This window comes from Bos mutus, chromosome 18 (assembly GCF_027580195.1).
Source record: "Bos mutus isolate GX-2022 chromosome 18, NWIPB_WYAK_1.1, whole genome shotgun sequence".
Classification (NCBI taxonomy): domain Eukaryota; kingdom Metazoa; phylum Chordata; class Mammalia; order Artiodactyla; family Bovidae; genus Bos; species Bos mutus.
Genome location: NC_091634.1, coordinates 5,793,527 through 5,811,888, shown reverse-complemented (window position 1 = coordinate 5,811,888; position 18,362 = coordinate 5,793,527). Strand labels below are relative to the sequence as shown.

General features: G+C 49.8%; 1 protein-coding gene across 1 annotated transcript; it reads left to right on the top strand.

The window, feature by feature from the left end:
• Window positions 1–15,350: 15,350 nt before the first annotated feature.
• Window positions 15,351–17,243, top strand: LOC106700946 (myeloid cell surface antigen CD33-like). The gene is given in 6 exon segments (XM_070388420.1): window positions 15,351–15,384; window positions 15,449–15,619; window positions 15,622–15,828; window positions 16,034–16,312; window positions 16,645–16,709; window positions 17,202–17,243. Coding segments are annotated over 6 exon segments (798 nt in total).
• The last annotated feature ends 1,119 nt before the right edge of the window (window positions 17,244–18,362 follow it).

The window sequence follows — 18,362 nt, the reverse complement described above, 5'->3', positions numbered from 1 at the left end:
GGTTGTTAAAGGCTGAACTGGAACCTCTCTGTCTCATAAGAAGGACCAGGATGGGCTGGGAAACTCTGTTGGAGATTTAGCTAATCTCTTTCTTCCTCCCTCCCTCCTTGTTCCCCTTTCCTTCCTTTCATTCTAACTGCCATGGTGATGAACAAATTTGCTTATATATTTTTGGACACACCCATGAAGAAAGTTCAGAAAAAAGTTTCAGAAATGGCATTATGGGGTCTGAACTAATTTCATGATGTTTTAAATTTATTGGGTTATATTTTCTCTTTTTTTCAGATTTTTTTTTAATATTTTTTTTTAACTGAAGGATAATTGCTTTGCAGAATTGTGTTGGTTTCTGCCAAAGTATTGGGTTGTCTTTTCTAACTATGAGAACAAATTATACACTTTGTGATGAAAAAAACCGCACTCAGAATATACAGTAAAGTGCAAAGAAGGAAACTGAGACAGAACTGCTGATAATTATCATTTTACTCAATTTTTGCACAGATCTGCATATTTACTATATGTACATCATGCATACATACGTATGTAAAACGTGGAGACAGTCATACAAACTGTAAAATTTTATCCATATCCATCAGCTAATACATGGTCTGTATTGTGCGTTTCTAACTCGGCATCAAGTCTGAACATTTTGCACACCAGTGAGTCTCGTTGCCCAGCGAAGTTTCTAACCATGACAGATTCACGTGACATGCGCTGTGCCCCGTTTAAGCAATTCTCGACTGTTGGACATGTGTAGATGGTTCCGTCTCTCTGTTACTGGCGATGCTTAGATGGGGCATATTTGCAGCCTCTCTGATGGTCCCACAGGGTCAGGTTAAGGAAGTGGAGAAGTTGGAATCCTATTTACTGTGGGGAGGAGGCGTGGGAACTAGAGCCCGCCCCAGTCTACATCCCATTGGCTGGTTCTGATTGGCAGATGGAGTGGTCAGTAGCCATGTGCTCCTGGGCTTCCCCACCCTCTCACCGCCACCCGCCCCCCCCCCCCCGCCCGGTCCTAGGAGCAGACTGTAGACTTTGTATAGGAGCCTCCACCTCCAATGCCAGAGTGACTGGCCTGAGTCCTTTGCTTTACTGTCGGTTCCAGCCAGTCCCTGGGCCACTTCCAGCCCAGCTCGTCTCTATGGGGTCTCTCACCTCCTTGCCCATCAGGTCGTGTCCTCCATGTCTGAGGTGGACAGTCGTACAGACCGATTTGCCCTATGGAGAGGAATTAGGGAATAAGTCAAATCTGGGATCCACAGGAAACTGTAAGAATATAGGAGAGTCGTGGGTAGATGAGAGGTCACTGCTTCTTTCCAAGCCCGCACATCCTGAAGGAACCCCAGGAGTAGGAGGTGATGAATCTAGAGGCTTCTACACCAAAAGTCCCCACACTTTTATTGATTTTTTTGCCTTTGTGATTAGATAGCTTTCCCCCCATACTTTTAATACATCTGAGGTCTTAAGTTCTTGGAGGAAGACGTCATGGGTCATGGGATGGTGGACTGTATGGTCAGGCCACTCAGAATGGCTGTTCTCTTGCTCTCAGTCCATCCCCTGCCTGATCAGTGCCCGCTTCACCTACAGCCGACTCACATCACTGACCTGCCTACGCCTGCCACAGAACCCATGCTAAGCTGCTTCAGTCGTGTCTGACTCTTTGCGACACTATGGACTGTAGCCCACCAGGCTCCTCCATCCTTGGGACTTCCCAGGCAAGAGCACTGGAGTGGGCTGCCAGTTCCTTCTCCAGGGGATCTTCCCAACCCAAGGATCGAACCTGAGTTTCCTGCATTGCCAGGCAGATTCTTTACTGCTGAGCCACCAGGGAAGCCCCACTGAAATGATTGACCCCAAATGTTTATAGCGCTGAGAATGGAAATCTTTGCTCCACTCTGTTTGTATAACTAATGCCAGTCCCTTCATCCTCCACAATGTGTGTCTAATCCCCACATTACCCTCCAGGGCAGTGTGACTCTTCATATCCTCCAGTAGGGGCTGGGAGGACGTGAGAGGAGGAATGCTCTGCTCAAGGTCACCCATCCAGCTGGCAGCAAAGCTGAGTTTCAAACCTAGATTTTAATCATCTCTCCACCCAATCTCTTCCCCTGCACCACTGACCTCTGCCACCCGTTTCCCCAACTTCTCTTGGTAACTAGTGACTACCATGACCAGATACATGCAGGATACTTGGCACGCACCCCTGTTATTCTCACACCTGCCCTTCTAGGTTGACCTTCAATATCTACACTGTAAACACAAACAAACTGGGCTGAAAAGATGTCACTGGATGAAACCTCACTGCTGTTTAGAGGCATGGCTGACCCCAGACCCTTATTCTCCCCTACAAGCCTCTGCTCCTTGAGAACTATTTGTTTGCCCAGATGACCCCTGACAGCCCTGTTCCTGGCTGATCACTTCCCCTTCTGGTTCTGCCTCCCCTTCTCAAGGGTGTGCTGGTCTTAGAGTCCCAGTCCCCAGTTGGTGTCCCACCCTGGGCCCAGAGTGATGGGTACCTGGTGGAGTAACATCTGATGAGGCCCAGAAGGATGAGTGTAAAGAGGAGGACATAGCCCAAGATTGACGACGTCATGAGGAAGTTCAGGAGCAGTGTTGACATGGTGACATCTTGGCTAATCTCTACAAGAAGAGGCATGGAGGTCATGACCGGCCAATCGCTCATCCCTTCATTCACCCACACATCGGTTCCTCGGAGACTCACGAGCCCCTACCATGTGCGAGCACTGTTTCGGGTACTAGGGGCTCAGCAGTGAACAAAGCAAACTTCCTGCCCTAATGGGACTGGCATTCTAGCTGTGAGTTAACTGGGAATTCTAACTGGTGGACAGTTGAGAATTAAACATAGAGACATCCAGATTCACAACAGGCGGCAATAACTGCTCTGGCAAGGCTTCAACCCCCGTCAGGGGAGAGAAAGTGCCAGGGTAGGGTGGGCTGCATACACAGGGTCATGAACTCTTTCCAGGGGCATTCATTCACTGAGCTCCAACTGTGTGCCAGGCGCTATGTTAAAAACACATTGGTGATCAAAGAACTTGCCCAGCCTCTGTCCTCCTGAAGTTTAACAGTGCAGCATGTGTCAAATGGCATGAAATGAGGCATCATACATACACAAAAATTGTATCATTCGATGCTTAGTAAATAGTGCAGAGTGACTGAAATAAATGTCTCCAGCCCCCATTCAGCGTCCACTCATGTCATTCTGAGCCAGGCTGACAGCTCCTAGTGCCTGCAACCCCATCAACTAGAACCCTCACTACCAAACTGCAAAGGGGGAAACTGGGGCTCACAGAGGTGACGCTGAGGCCCCTATTCACGCAGAGGGGCAGCAGCAGAGCTGGGATTTGATCTTAGGTCACTGGGCTCCAGAGCTCCTGCTCTTCACGGCCCTGCATGCCTGCTCTCTCCCAAGCCTGTCCATCTTTCTCCGTGGTGTAGAGGATCGGACGTGAGGTCCCTGAATAGGTGCCTCCCCCACGTGCAGACTCCTTCCTAACCTGCTCCAGAGGCCACACCATGGACAGCTCCCAACGTCCCCTGCACCACCTCCCCTGGCGTGTTCCCACTTCGTCATCTCAGAGCAGCCCCATGGATCTGTGGAGGGCAGAGGCTGTGAGGTCAGACAGCCAGGGTTTGAATCTTGAGTCCTCTACCTATTAGAACTGGAGCCTTGAACAAAGCATCCAAAGTTTTTGAAGCTCCATTTGCTCACTTGTACAGTGGAGGTGATGGTAATAATGGCCACTTACACTGTAGGGAGACTGGAGGGTCACCCAGGTTAGAATGGTGGCTGCTAGTGTAAATGCTCAGTCAGTGTTGGCTGATCCTGCATCCCTGGAATTCACTCCAACTCTGACCTGAGGACTCCGGGGGCCTCATAAAGGAAGCAATCTGGACTTGGATCTGGGAGGTTGGGGGGGCTTCATCTGACCATCGTGAGGATGGTAACACACAATGAAGAGGGCATTTCTGATGACAAGCACTGCCTAGGCAGAGGCATGAGAATGGCAGGATTTGGAGAGAGCAAGGGGCAGCTGCTGCACTCACTGGGCACGTGGGCCTGGACCTGGACTTCATCGTACAAGATCTCGTGGGTGGCAGAGTTCTCCGGGATGCACCTGTATCTGCCCATCTGGTCCCAGGTCAGACTTAGGAGGGTGATGTTCTTCTCTGAGAAGCTCAAGACAGAGATATTGTGGATCCAGTGGTACTTGATTTGCGGTCTGCCATCAGAAAGACACTCCATCTTCACTTGGGAGCTGATCTCAGCAGGCAGGATGCCCTGGTAGTTAACAGGCATGCTGAAGATTATTGCATAGGAGGGTCCATCTGCAGAGACAGGGCAGGACACCCGGACTATGCTTCTGACCTCTGGGGGTCCTGTCTCCTCTCAATCCACAGGAAGTCTCCCTCTTACCAAGGGTGTCCCCACTCTGCCCCAAGTGGATCCCCAGACCCACCCCATGAAGGCAGGTGGGCCAACATAATGAGAGTCATCACAGTGTCTTCTGTTATGGAGACTTACTACGGGCCAGCTATCTGGCTGCCCTTCATGTCACAATAAAATAGGTGTAGAGTAGAAGCAGACAGGCTTCTTTGGTGGTTCAGAATGTAAAGAATCCACCTGCAATGCAGGATACCCAAGTTCAATCCCTGGGTTGGGAAGATCCCCTGGAGAAGGGAATGATAAACCACTCCAGTCTTGCCTGGAGAATCCCATGGATTCCATGGGGTCGCAAAGAGTATGACGAGACTGAGCATGCACTTAGTCCCTTCTTTACACAAAAGCTAGATGTGCGTGCATTCATAGTATTTCTTGTCTGAGAAGTAGGGATTAGGGCCCTCAGTTTAAATTGAGTGGACTGGGGTTGTGAGCAGTGAGGATAATTCTGAAGTCCAAAGCTTCAAACAGCCAGAACTGGGATCTGAAGCCAGGACAGCTGTCTTCACGGTGTCTCATGCCACACTCTCTGCCTGTTTTGTCATGATGTCCTTGGGAGACCCTGAGCACTGCAGCAGTGAGTCGTTGCTCCTGATCCTTTTGATGATGAGGGTCTTAGTGTCTGGAGAGATGGTCACGCGTTCAGAGCTGGACACCTGTGTGTAGCCTACAAACCAGTAGACATTCGTGTCGTTCGTCTGGCAGATGGCAGCCACGGAGTCTACATTCAGTCCTGCGTAGCTGGTGTTGACTGAGATGCCTGGGATTTCAAACACTGGGTGAAGCAGGAAGGAGAAGATTAGGGGTTGGATCTGCATCTCCAAGCTCTGTTCCTCTCCATAGGGGCTTTCAGAGCAGGCTGGGAAGAAGCCCAGAATTATAAGATGGGATCTAGGATCTCGGGGCTGAGACAGACAGGGAAGCAAGGAGTGGGCACAGGTAGTTGAGATGCAGGCGATCCCCTGAGCTTGTGGTCCTATGGGCGGAGCCATCCCTATAGCCGTTCATTGCAAAAATGGTGAGTTCTTCCCATAGGCATGTTGTCATGTGGTTCTTTCTATAAAACTTGGACCCTCCATCCATGGAACCATGGGGTCGTATGGACTGAGAAATGGTCTGTGCTCTCCATAACAATTCCTCCTACTCTCTGAGTCCCATTCCCTTTACAAATACTTCCTCTAACCTTACAACAGACCACACTATCTCAGATTCTACTGACAAGAGGATCAGAGAGGGAAGACTACGGCGATTTGTTATATACAGAGTCAGAGGTAAGCAAAAGTCTTTCAGTCTTCAAAATTCACACTGTCCTGCCCTAGCCCTGTGGAGCCCCCTGGAGGTCGGTGGAGTAGACAGAATTCCAAGATGACTCCATGATCTCCACTCCCTACTATAACCCCTGTATAATCCCATCCCCTCAATGCCGGTAGAACTTGTGACTTTCTTGTAGGCTATAGAAGATGGCGAAGGGGGTGGGCTGTCACTCCCATCATTGTGTGCCTGTGAGTGCTCAGTCACTGAATCCAACTCTAGCCTGCCAGGGTCCTCTGTCCACAGGACTTCCCAGGTAAGACTCCCCAGGCAAGAATACTGGTATAGGTTGCCATACCCTCACCCAGGGGATGTTCCTGACCCAGGGATTGAACCCACATCTCCTGAATTTCCTGGATTGCAGGTGTATTCTTTACCCATTGTTATATAAGGTTCCTTCTCACCACTCTAGAGAGAGATACTGTTTTTGACCTTGAAGAGACGAAGAGCCATGATGTGAAATCCTATGGACAGAGTCACCCATAAGAGCATACCCCTGGCTGACACTTTGTGAGTCTCAGCACTGGAAATGGCTGAGCCATGCCTGGACTTCTGACTCACAGAAATGAGTGTTCTTTTAAGCTACTAAGCTTGAGGCTATTTGTCCTATTTGTCACGCAGCAGGAGATAACTAATACACTGAGAGGGAACTTGCAGCCCTTGCACATGGTGAGGGTCCTGTCCCTGGGGAGAAGCTAGACTATGATCTACCAAGACTCCGAATGTCATCTGAGGGCAGGTGGAGACTAGACACTGTGAGCTCCAAGGAACACCACTCCCCAAACCTCCAGATTCAACTCAGTGCAGTCGGGCAGTGGGGCAGCTGCCCACTCACCTCGAATCTTGAGCCAGACATTTGCTCTCTGGGTGTCATTGATAGCGTCCACCCGCACGGTGTAGCTCCCTGTATCATTTAATCAAGACTCCTTGATCAGCAGGGCACCTGTAGGGGACACTCTTTCCCGGCCACTGTACATGGGCCCATTCTGCTGGGAATGAGATGTGGTGTTGTAGCTGATAATAAGATTTTCCTCAGTGTCATTTGTACCCCGGTGCCAACTATACTCCTGAACATTTTTATGGGCATTGTTGAAAATCAGGAGGCTCCGGTATCCCTTCAAACCTGTGAATGGGTCTGGGCTGATGTACATTTGGCTGGAGGCCTGGGTGATCTCACAGGCCAGCAGACTGGCTGAGGAAGACAAACAGAAAAAGACACACACACAGAGGTTTATACCCACAGGTGACGATCCACAGAGACACTGGTGAATGGGTTTCTAGCTCCGAAGGACCCCCGACCCTTCTTCTCCCTGTCACCTCAGCCCCTGCCCTGGTCCATTCTTTCATCATCCTTTCCCAGGCTGGCCTCCTCTCGGGATACTCAGCCTCCAGCCCATCCTCACAAGTCAGTTTTGTGAATCCTTACGAAGCCCCACAGGTGATCCTGCTCTCCCTCTGCTTATGTATCTTCCATGGCTCCCCAGTGCTCTCACACTCTTAGAGAGTGAACTGGTCTGTAGGACCCAATGTAGGCTCTTTTTGAGTCACATCTACCCTACTTTACCACCTCCATTCATTCACTCATGTATTCATTCATTCATCAGAAGACACAGCATCCAGGCTGTGTGTCCCAGTCAGACATACAGATCTCTCTTGACCAACTTCACTTTCTTCTGACTTGGGTTTTTGCACATGCTCTTCCCCATTTCTAGATCCCTGGCACCCTAGCTCTCTCCTCCCCATGTCCATCTTCCTTGTTGACTCACTTCTGTGTCCCCAGCTGCCCAGAGGTGAGGGTGGAACCCAGCAGGAGGGCTCAGAATGGTTATCTGGGTGGATTAAACTCCCCCAAGAGGATTTACACTGTCTTGATTTACCATATAGGTTCAGTGGCATGAAAATGAATGGTGGTGGGGATCTGTTATCTGGGCAGGCATCTGATGCTTTGGGAACCTCTTCCATGGAGGAGGCAAAGATAGTGAAGACCCCCTCCCCTAGAGCTCCAGGTGTGAACTTTAGAGGTTTTGGAGGACAGTGTACATGGCCACCAGGGAAACATGAGAGTGGTCAGTATCAGGAGGAAGCACAGTGTTTTGGGGGAAAGTGAAGGATTGGGAGGGGTCCTGCCAGAGAGGTGGTGGAGGGGATCAGGGCAGAGGAAGTCAACCCAGAGGAAGTGATTGCTGGGATTCAATTTCATCATGCTTTGTGGTGGGTAGAGATGAATGCTATCTGTGTGTGTGTGTGTGTGTGTGTGTGTGTGTGTGTGTGTTGGGCAAGCTGTGCCCAAGTGTGTGAGTTCATGAAAGTTCTACTGAGGGTCCTGGGTCACTCCCTTCTCCCCCTGCACCCCATATCATACTAGCCTGACTCTCTTACCCACAAGGACTAGTTTTCTCCAGAGTCTGCACCTGGGTCTAGAAAGGTCCATGAGTCACTCTGGTCCTCCTGCTGGAGGGATCTCTCCAGGGTCCCAGCTGCTTCTTGTGCCCTTTTACAGACCTGTGTCTTCTCAGGCCCTGAGGTGTGGTCTCCACCCTCTTCCTGCTCAGAGATGGACTCTAAATCACATGGTGGGAGGGGCTGGGGAGGAGACACTCTTCTGAGTGGCCGATTATCTTTAGGACTTGATACCCACAAGGAAGGACCTGGGACATGTGGCAGTTTACAATATCAATGACCATTATGTGGAATTTTTGATATCCCAACCTACTTTTCTTAAAACAGAATTGGACCACCTGTGACCAAAAAGAGAACAAACAGCATCACTCATCACTTAACTTTACAAGGGTTTTCAGTCACTACCTGCTGCAGTCTCCCACCAACAGTGCACCCTGAGAGGAATTCAGGATGAGGTACTCTGTGCTTTGGATAATCAGGCCCCAAGATGCATAGCTCAGGAAGAATTTCAATGACCCAGACTTCAGCATCAGTCATACTCAAAAAAAGCTCTAAATGCATTAACTTGGTATATCTGTTCTTTGTAATGAGCAGTGATCAGTTACTAAGATGTGTGCTTGATGATATATTTTCCCCACCCACCGAATGCAAATACACACTGGCTCCTCCCCTTTCTCTTTGGAGCCATTCCTCAGAGCTGTCTCCCAGGCTACAGTCCTCAGGAAGATCCTGAATAAAACTTACATACTCTGTGTTTTGCTTTAAGTGGACAGCCTTCAATACAGTCAGCCTAACTTTTCACCCTGGTTTCACCAACTCATCAGTTAGTTCATATGCTTATAAGTGAAGGCTTGCCAGTGACTCCACCACTGAGTGAAAGCCACTAATTGGGGAAAGCCTGAAAGGTCTCTAGGATTACTATGGGGAGGCCAGCCTGCTAATTTAATATGTGGTCAGGCTTGGGCAATCACTGGGCCACTTCATGTGATTCCTAGGGGTTTTCCAAAGCCTGTTGATTGGACAAAATTCAGGCTTGCATGCAAAAATCTAACAAACCTGTTTATTGATGGGGCCCACATGGGGTCTCACTGATAAGATGGCTCGTTATGTCAACCTCGCAAACAAAGAATAAAATCACAGCGATCTGTGAGACTGACCAAATTGCCCAAATGGCATCCTGTTATCTCGCTGGTGCCCATCTTCTCAAAGCTGCAAGACCACCAGATTCCAGACCTCCAGCTACAGACCATCCCTTCAGAGAATTTTTCATTAGTGGGGTATAAGAAGGACTCCATCAGAAAGGGAGGACGCTGGTTCTCCTTAAGAGCCACTCACCCTCTCTTTTCCCTCTAATAAATTTCCCTTTTCTTGCCTGACTGCCCGGCTTGGTCTCTTTTTCTCTGCACTTGCCTTACATTTATGACTATCACAATCAGCTTCAGGGTATTTTAAAGGATATTCTGATCTTTCTTCAGATGTTGATTCCAACCAGGTAGCTTTTAATTCTATGTTTGCTAATGGGCTGAACTGGGACCTCTCTTTCTCATAAAAAGGACCAGGTGGTAAGCGCTGTCGAAGATTTAGCTAACCTGGAAAAACAGCTCTCTCACTCTCTAGAGGAGCTCCCTAAAAGGAAGACCCCCCAAATTCTTCATCTTTAATTCCAGTCATTGAAGATCCCTCAGTGAATGCAAGACCTTCTTTGTTTCTGCTCTTATTGCAAAACAAAAACAAAGACAGGACATTGGAAAGGACTATCATAAAGTAAAGGTCTTAAGGCGCTTTTTTCCTCCCAGTTCTCAATGATGGAGTTCTGAGGAGCTATAGGACCTCTTGCCCCTTTCTCCTTCTTCACTGGTTTGAGAAACATTTCTCTAGATTGGGAGTAAATCTCTCTGGTCCCAGTTCATGCAGTAGACACACTTCTGGTGCTCGACCCACTACCATAAAACCTCCCCTGCCTTGAGCACTAAAATCATCCAAACAGTGGGGATCTCCAGTGAACCCCAAGAGATTCTTGCCTCTGAACCTGCTCCCTCTGTTTAGACCTCTGAGGTGCTCATCCTTTCTCCTTTGATCCTTCACCCTTCTGGATTTATCAGGTTGAGACTCCTTAAAGAAGTATCATGCTGTCTTATCTTTCTCCCAAAGGGGAAAATAATTCTAGAATTTGACAGCAGCCAACCAAGCGAATTAAATGACCCTCTGACATCTTTTCTTTGTTCCATCCCTGACAAAGCTAAAGCTGAACCTGGAAACACTGATCAATTATCTCTACGGAATCAGCTACCCTCCTTACGGGCAAAATCTCCAACTGGTAAGTCACAGTACACCTCCCACCAAAATCCAGTGAACTTCCCTGGTAGTCCAGTGGTTAAGACTTCACCTTCCAATGCAGGACATGCAGCTTTAATCCCCAGTCAGGGAGCTGGAATCCCACACGCCTTAACAGTCAAAAAAATAAACCATGAAACGGAAGCAATGTTGTAACAAATTCATTAAAGACTTTTAGGGCCTCCCTGGTGGCTCAGGGGTAAAGAATCCACCTGCCAATGTAGGAGACACTGATTCGATCTGTGATCTGGGAAGATCCCACATGCTGGGGAGCAATGAAGCACAAGAGTCACAAGCACTGAGCCTGTGTTCTGCAACAAGAGAAGGCCGCTCAATGAGAAGCCAGTGCCCCACAGCTAAAGAAGCCCCCACTTACCACAACTGAAGAAAAGCCCATGCAGCAGTGAAGACCCAGCACAGCCAAATAAATAAAGTTAAAAAATATATAAAGACTTTAAAAACTCAAATAGATCTCTCAAAATCGCTTTTCAGAATTAATATCCTATAAGAAGATCTTCAGTGTTTCCCAGGTGGCACGTTCGATCCCTAGGTTGGGAAGATTCCCCAGGAGGAGGGCACAGCAACCCACTCCAGTATTCTTGCCTGGAGAATCCCTTGGACACAGGAGCCTGGTGGGCTATGGCGCATAGAGTTGCAGAGAATTGGACACAACTCAAGAACCTTGGCACACACGCACAAGAAGTCCTTCAAGGCTTAAAGACCATCATAGAAGATTACAAAGCTCAAAGCCCTTGTAACAGTCCCTGTTAACACTGCCATTTTGGCACTGAGGATGAAGGTCTGTCCCGCGTCTTCAAGGGATAAACAGAACTGCTGAACTTTGACACTGTTATTCCTAACGCTCATATGTTGTGGGCATCCCTTCCAACCATAAGTAAATTCTTTACTGTAATTGATTTATGAGTATAATCTTTAGTGGGCTTTCCTGGTGGCTCAGCTAGAACTGGTTTCATTCAGAGCCCAATTCCAGTTCACTACAGGAGCTAAGGGGCTTCCCAGGTGGCGCTAATGGCAAAAAACCTGCCTGCTGATGCAGGAGATATAAGAGATGCGAGTTCGATCCCTAGGTCTGGAAGATCCCCTGGAGGAGGAAAGGGCAACCCACTTCAGTACTCTTGACAGAAAATCCTATGGACAGAGGAGCCTGGTGGGCTTCAGTCCATGGGGTCCCAAAGAGTCAGACATGACTGAAGTTGGACAGCATGCACGCATGCAAGAACCTAAGAGTTAAAAGCAATGAGACCCTCAAAAGGCCCCTTCCACTTGGGAGGTGCCTACAGGTTTGGAATTCATTCCAGCCTCCAGAGACTCACTCTCTTGCCCTCAAGCAGACCCGGAGCTGGACTGATCCATTCTGTCCTGGATTCCTTATAATTTGGAGCATCTTGTTTGAACCCTAGCCAGGAGCCTGAGGTTTCCTACCTCATCAGACTCTGAATCAGAGACATCTGATGGTACTGGGGAAATGATTCCCTCCAGAAAGACCTACTAATACTACTACTGAGTCCAAGCTCGCTCTGCTCACCACATGAGAGGCCAGTGAATTGGAGACAAACCTGCAGAGGCAAGGGATACAGCTTTATTCAGAAAGCCCGCTGACCAAGAGGATGGCAGACTTAAGTGTAAAAATAACCCTCTTATTGGGGTCTGGAAGCCAGGATCTTTAACAGATCAGAGACTGGGGCAGGGGGAGGTGAGGAGACAAAGTAAAAAGGTCATTAATCTTCCAAATATCTCCTAGAATGGCAAGCCTCGGGCAGGGGATGTGTTAATTTCTTCCTTCCTGTAGCCATCCACAAGTGGACAGAGTCCTGAACAAGGGCTCTTCAGTTTTAACAGTTAGGCAGAGGGGCAAGTTCTCTGAGGCAGGCCATTATGTATGATCATAATAACAAAAGTAACGAAAGCAAGTCAAAGAGACAGTCCCAACCTGGAATCAGAATTAGCTTTTCCCTGCGACAATATTGGATATGGCTCCCCTTAGCCAGTCCCAGAGCTCACCTGGGGGCAGGTGGCAGCCAGGGAAGCTGTCTCATAGAGTCCTTAATCTCTTTCTAGAGCTCAGCTTTGTTCTTTTTTATCAGAAGAGCAAAATGTCACAGCCCCTCCCAGGGAAAATTTCTACCAGGTGCAATAAGCATGTGTGCGTGCTAAGTCACTACAATCTTGTCCGACTCTTTGCGACCCCATGGACTGTAGCCCACGAGGCTTTTCTGTCCATGGGATTTTTCAGGCAAGGATACTGGAGTGGGTTGCCATGCCCTTCTCCAGGGGATCCTCCCGATCCAGGGATCAAATCCGGGTCTCCTGCATTGAGGACAGATTCTTTATTGATTGAGCCACAGATGTTAATAAATTTTCATCTCCACCTATTTTTTAGGCCTGGAGAGCACCAGGAATATTAACCTGGGCCCTTTGTGCAACTGCAAACAGGCGGAGCCCTAATAACTTCCAGCCCGCTGTCCTCCTAGACCTGCTAGGCAAAGCCCCATCACCCCAAGTGCATCGGACTAGCAGGGGGAGCCGTGGAGTTGGGAAACTCGGCCACCCTGATCTTGGTCAACATGGTAACCCACTCCAGTATTCTTGCCTGGGAAATGCCATGGACAGAGAAGCCTCACGGGTTACAGTCCATGGGGTCGCAGAGAGTCAAACACGACTGAAGTGACTGAGCACGCAGGCAATCGATGAAGAGTAGTAACTGATACATGCCCCGGAGCGCCTTGCTCCCTGGTATGCAGGGTGTTGTGGTTTAGTCGCTAAGTCACGTCCAACTCTTGTTGAAGGAGGAAACAGAACAGGTCCTATCTTAAAAGCAGGACTCCATCTTGGGCCGGACTGTGGACTTTGAGCTATATGCCCCCTATCTATGGAAACAACATACCAACTAGAAAACCAGGCCCCGGGAAGGAAGAGCCCCAGGGCTCCCGGTCCCCTATAAGAATACCCTAATTATCTGTATAACCGAATAGAATCATACATTCTATTATGCTTGTTGGGGTATGACCACTATTGATAATTGTCCACTGTTAACTACCTAGGCTTAAGGCATATGAATCAAGAGTTAACTTTGATTGTATCTTTCTTTTCCTTTGTTCAGACTAGTTTCGGGGAATTTGGGGAGGTGGCTTTAGGCACGTACACTTAAGAGTATATAAGGTTTTCACAAAAACTGGTTGGGGTCCTTGGCTAAGAGGAGACTCTGCCTTACACCCGCCGGTGTAATAAACTGCACTCCACTACCTGCGATGTCCTTCTAAGTGAGTTTGTTTCTCGAACACGTGGCTACAACATTGCGACCCCATGGACTGTAGCCCACTAGTCTCCTCTGTCCATGGGATTCTCCAGGCAAGATACTGGAGTGGGTTGCCATTTCCTTCTCCAGGGGATCTTCCCGACCCAGGAATCAAACCCAGATCTCCTGCATTGCAGGCAGATTCTTTACCTACTGAGCTATGAGGGAAGCCCCTGGTACCAGAGCAGGTTCCAAAGGACAGGATGCAGAGCCAGGAGAGGCGGCAGCAGGTCCCGGCTTCCCAAGTGCCTTGGGTTGTTCATTGCCCTCTCTGGACTGCAGCATCTCTCTGAAAGATGGGTAAATGAGCACCATCTCCCAAGACTGCCAAGCTGCGATAAGAGAAGGTCTGAGGTTCCTCTTCTGCACTCAAGCACGCACCCATGCACACACACTTCTGTCAGGACTTCCTCTTGCTTCACAGGGCTATTGGTTCCTTGAAAGAGGGAACCTAGATATCAGACAATCCCAGAAAAGAGCTTGGCCCTTCCCATTGCCTCTACTGTGCCCACCTGATGAAAAGAACTGACTCCTTGGAAAAGACCCTGATGCTGGGAAAGACTGAGGGCAGGAGGAGAAGGGGACGACAGAAGATGAGATGGTTGGATGGCATCACCGACTTGATGGTCATGAGTTTGAGCAACCTCAAAGAGATGGTGAAGGACAGGGAAGCCTGGCTTGCTACAGTCCATGGGGTGCAAAATCAGACACGACTGAGTGACTAACAGTTTCACGTTCACTTTAGGAGGCTAAAGCTTTCTTTTACAAACGAGAGGCAGGGGACATGGGGTGGTCTGTCTCTGGGAAAGGCCCTTAGGGTCTTGGTCAATGTCAGCTCCACACCTGCAAGAACTGAGGACCTCTAGGGTCTGGACTAGGTCCCAGTCACTGGGTTCTCAGTCCCAGCACTATTGACTTTGGGGCTGGATGATTTCTGTTGCAGGAGTAGGGGCTGGGGGTGGAGTATAGCATGTTAAGAAGCTTCCCTGGCCTCTGCCCACACCCATCAGATGCCAGTTTCACCCAATATCCAAATGTCCCTTGGAGTGTTGGGGCAGGGATAAGAATAGTCTGCACAACAAGGTGACCCTCCCTGGCCAGGGCAGCAGGACCCAGCCATCCAGACATCTACCACATCCCCCACCCCACATGCCTCTGAGGTCTGCAGACGCCCCTGGCAAACTCATGACAGGTCAGGAGGCGCCTCCACCAAGGTCCAGAGGCCTGGAGGTTCATAAGCCACATTCCTTGTCTCCACTGCACTGCTGGATGGATGAGCCCCAGATGGGGTCAGGACAGGGGTCCCCTGCTTGTCTGCTCCTCTCTGGGCAGGTCTCTGAGGTCTCTGGGCCCAGTGGTGTCCTGTCTGCTGTGTGTGGAGCGGGGGGAGCTCTGGCTCTGAAGTTCCTCTTCTATGAACAGAGTCTCTTGCTCCTCCCCAGCTTCCCATGGGTCTCCCCACAGCCCTACCTCCCTCTCCCTTCCCTTCTCTTTTCACACAAAGACGCCCAGACACCCTCCGGCTCAGACATGCCGCCGCTGCTGCTACCGCTGCTGTGGGCGGGTGAGTGGACCGTGGGGCAGGGGTGGGTGGGGCTCGGGCTCGGCTGATCCTTGATTTCCCGCAGGGTCCTTGGCTCTGGGTCCGAATTACTGGCTGAAAGCACCGCGGTCCGTGTCGGTGCAGGAGGGCTTGTGTGTCCGCGTGCCCTGCTCTGTCTACTATCCCAGCGACTTCCACAATGGTTCTACCCCTGTTCACGGCTTCTGGTTCCGGGAAGGGGCCAATAAATTCGTGGATGCCCCGTGGCCACAAACAAATTAGATCGTGAAGTTCAGGAGGAGACCCAGGGCCGATTCCACCTCCTCGGGGACCCCAGGGACAACAACTGCTCCCTGGAGATCAGAGACGCTAGGAAGAGTGACAGAGGTTCCTACTTTTTTCGTGTGGAAAGAGGAAGGATGAAATGGAGTTACGTGTCTGAACAGCTCTTCTTGAATGTGACAGGTAAGCAGTGGATCTAGGAGAGGCCACAGTGGGGGTCATGGAGGTCCCAGGGAAGGGCTGGGGTGGGGGCCCCTCCTGGGAGGGGCTGAGGGTAAAGCAGGTGGGGGCTCAGAGGTAGGGGATGGACTGAAGCCTGAAGCTTCTCCTGGGGGGCCACACCTCAAAGCCTCCTCCGGATCCCCCGTCTCCCCCCTCCTCTCACCAGCCCTCACCCACCAGCCCCACGTCCGCAGCCCAGGGGCCCTTGAGCCTGGCCGCCCCGGAAACCTGACCTGCTCTGTGCCCTGGGCCTGTGAGCGGGCCACGCCGCCCATCTTCTCCTGGACGTCAGCTGCCCCCAGCTCCCTGGGCCCCAGGACCCCCTTCTCGTCAGTGCTCACTCTCACCCCACGGCCCCAGGACCACGGCACCAGGCTCACCTGTCAGGTGAAGCTCCCCACAAGCGGGGCGATCGTGGAGCAGACCATCCTGCTCAATGTCACCTGTGAGTGAGGGGTGAGGATGCCGGGGGCCTGAGGGTGTGTCGGGCAGGGAGGCGAGGCTGCGGATTTGTGGTACTCTTGTCCTGGAGGCCCGGCTGGGGAGGGGGCTAGAGGGACACAAGGCCTGTCCCGCCTGGGTTCTGCAGATCTGGGTGGGGTGGGGAGGGGATGACTACACTTCCGTCATCCCGGTCCTCCCACTGAGGATGGAGATCCTCTCTTCCAGTCCAGGGTGCTCCACAGAGCCCAGTGACCAGAGACTTCCAAGGAAATAGCACAGGTAGGAAGAAGGTCCCCTCCTGGGCTGTCAGGAGTGAGGCTGCTTCTGGCCTAGGGCTGGGCTGGTCTCTGCTGGTCCCTGCCTCACTCTGGACCCACCCCAGTGACCAGAGCCCCCTAGTGGGTGAACCCAGTGGTCCCTGCCCCTCCTCTGTCTCCATGGCCACTGTGCCCAGCTGTCCACACTAGCCCCTCACTCCCCTGGGACTTGTCCACTTCCTCCTCTGCTCCCCAAAAGCAGGGCGACATCCACAGGGCAGAGCCCACCCCTCAAAGCCCCTCACCACCCACGACCTGACTCCTTCAGCTCTGCAGTTTTTTTTTCTTCCCAATAGCTTGTGACTTATGCATGTTTTGATGGATCATATATTTTGAAAGCGTTTTGTTTTCACCAAGGCCCTATATGGTGAAACCTTTTGATCTTTGCCCGTACCAAATGAAAACTGGCATCTCTACATGGCATTGCTTATTTAAATGCATTATTTTTATTGAGGAAAAATCAGAGAAAATAAAATCGACCGTTTTAGCCAGTTTAAAATAGACAATAGTTGGCTTCGAGAACATTCACGATGTTGTACAAGTCTCACTACTCCCTAAACCCACCCATCTCAGATCTTCATCATCCCAGAGAGAAGCCTGGTGCCCATGAAGTAGTCACTCACCACACTGTCCTCCCCAGCCCTGGGCAACCACTGACCTGCTGTCCGTGTCTATGGATCTGCCTATTGGAGACATTTCATACAAGTGCAGTGTTACAAGACTGTGGCCTTTTCCATGTGGCTCCTTTCGCATAAAAAACCACTTTCCAGGATCATTCATTAAGTGTGTATCAGTATCAATTTCTTTTTGTCTGAATAATATTTCATTGCATGGATGGACCAGCTTCTGTTTATCTGTTTAGCAGTGGTTGGACCTCTGCGTTGTTTCTACTGTGGGGCTATTACAACGCTGCTATGAATGTTGCTATAGTTTTTTGGGTTTTGATCACTGACTGCAGTTTTCTCAGCCATTTACCTCGGAGTGAGATTTCTGGGTCAAATGGTAGATTCTACATTTAAATTTCTGAGGAAATGTCAGCTGTTTTCCACACTGACAGGACCATTTTACGTTCCCACCGTCAATATATGTGGGTTCCAATTTCTCCAGATCCTTGTTGATGTTGTTATTTTCCTTTAAAACTGCAAAAGAAATTTGGGTGTGAAGAAATATCTCATCATGATTTCAATTATGTTTATGGAGTGAGTAATGATGTCATTCCTTTTTTAAAAGGAAATTATTGGTCATTTGGAGAAATCTTTTTATCCATTGTTCCATTTTTTTAAATTGCAATGTTTGTCTTTTTGTGGTTGAATTGTAAGTTTTTAAAAATATAGGCTGGATACTACATACATATCGGATCTATGATGTGCAAATATTTTCTCCCATTAAATGGGTTGGCTTTTCACTTTCTCAGTAGTGTCAATTGATAAGCAGAATTTTTCGTTTTCATGAAGTCCAACTCATGCATTTTCCACGCTTTGCGCCCCCCACAACCCCCCCCCCCATTCAACTGCTGGAAGGTAAGGGCATGGGGATGGGGTGAGGCGCAGGCACATGGGGTCTGGCATCCAGTGAGTCAAGAAGGCCTGGAGTCCTCGTGGGAGAGGAAGGACCCAAGATGAGGTCCAGCTGGTGAATTTGTCCTCATCCCACCTTCCTGCAGGGCAGTCAGGGCACGTGGCAAGGTGGTGCTGAAATCACTAAGTGGCCTCTTGAGGGGGCTCCAGTGAGCTC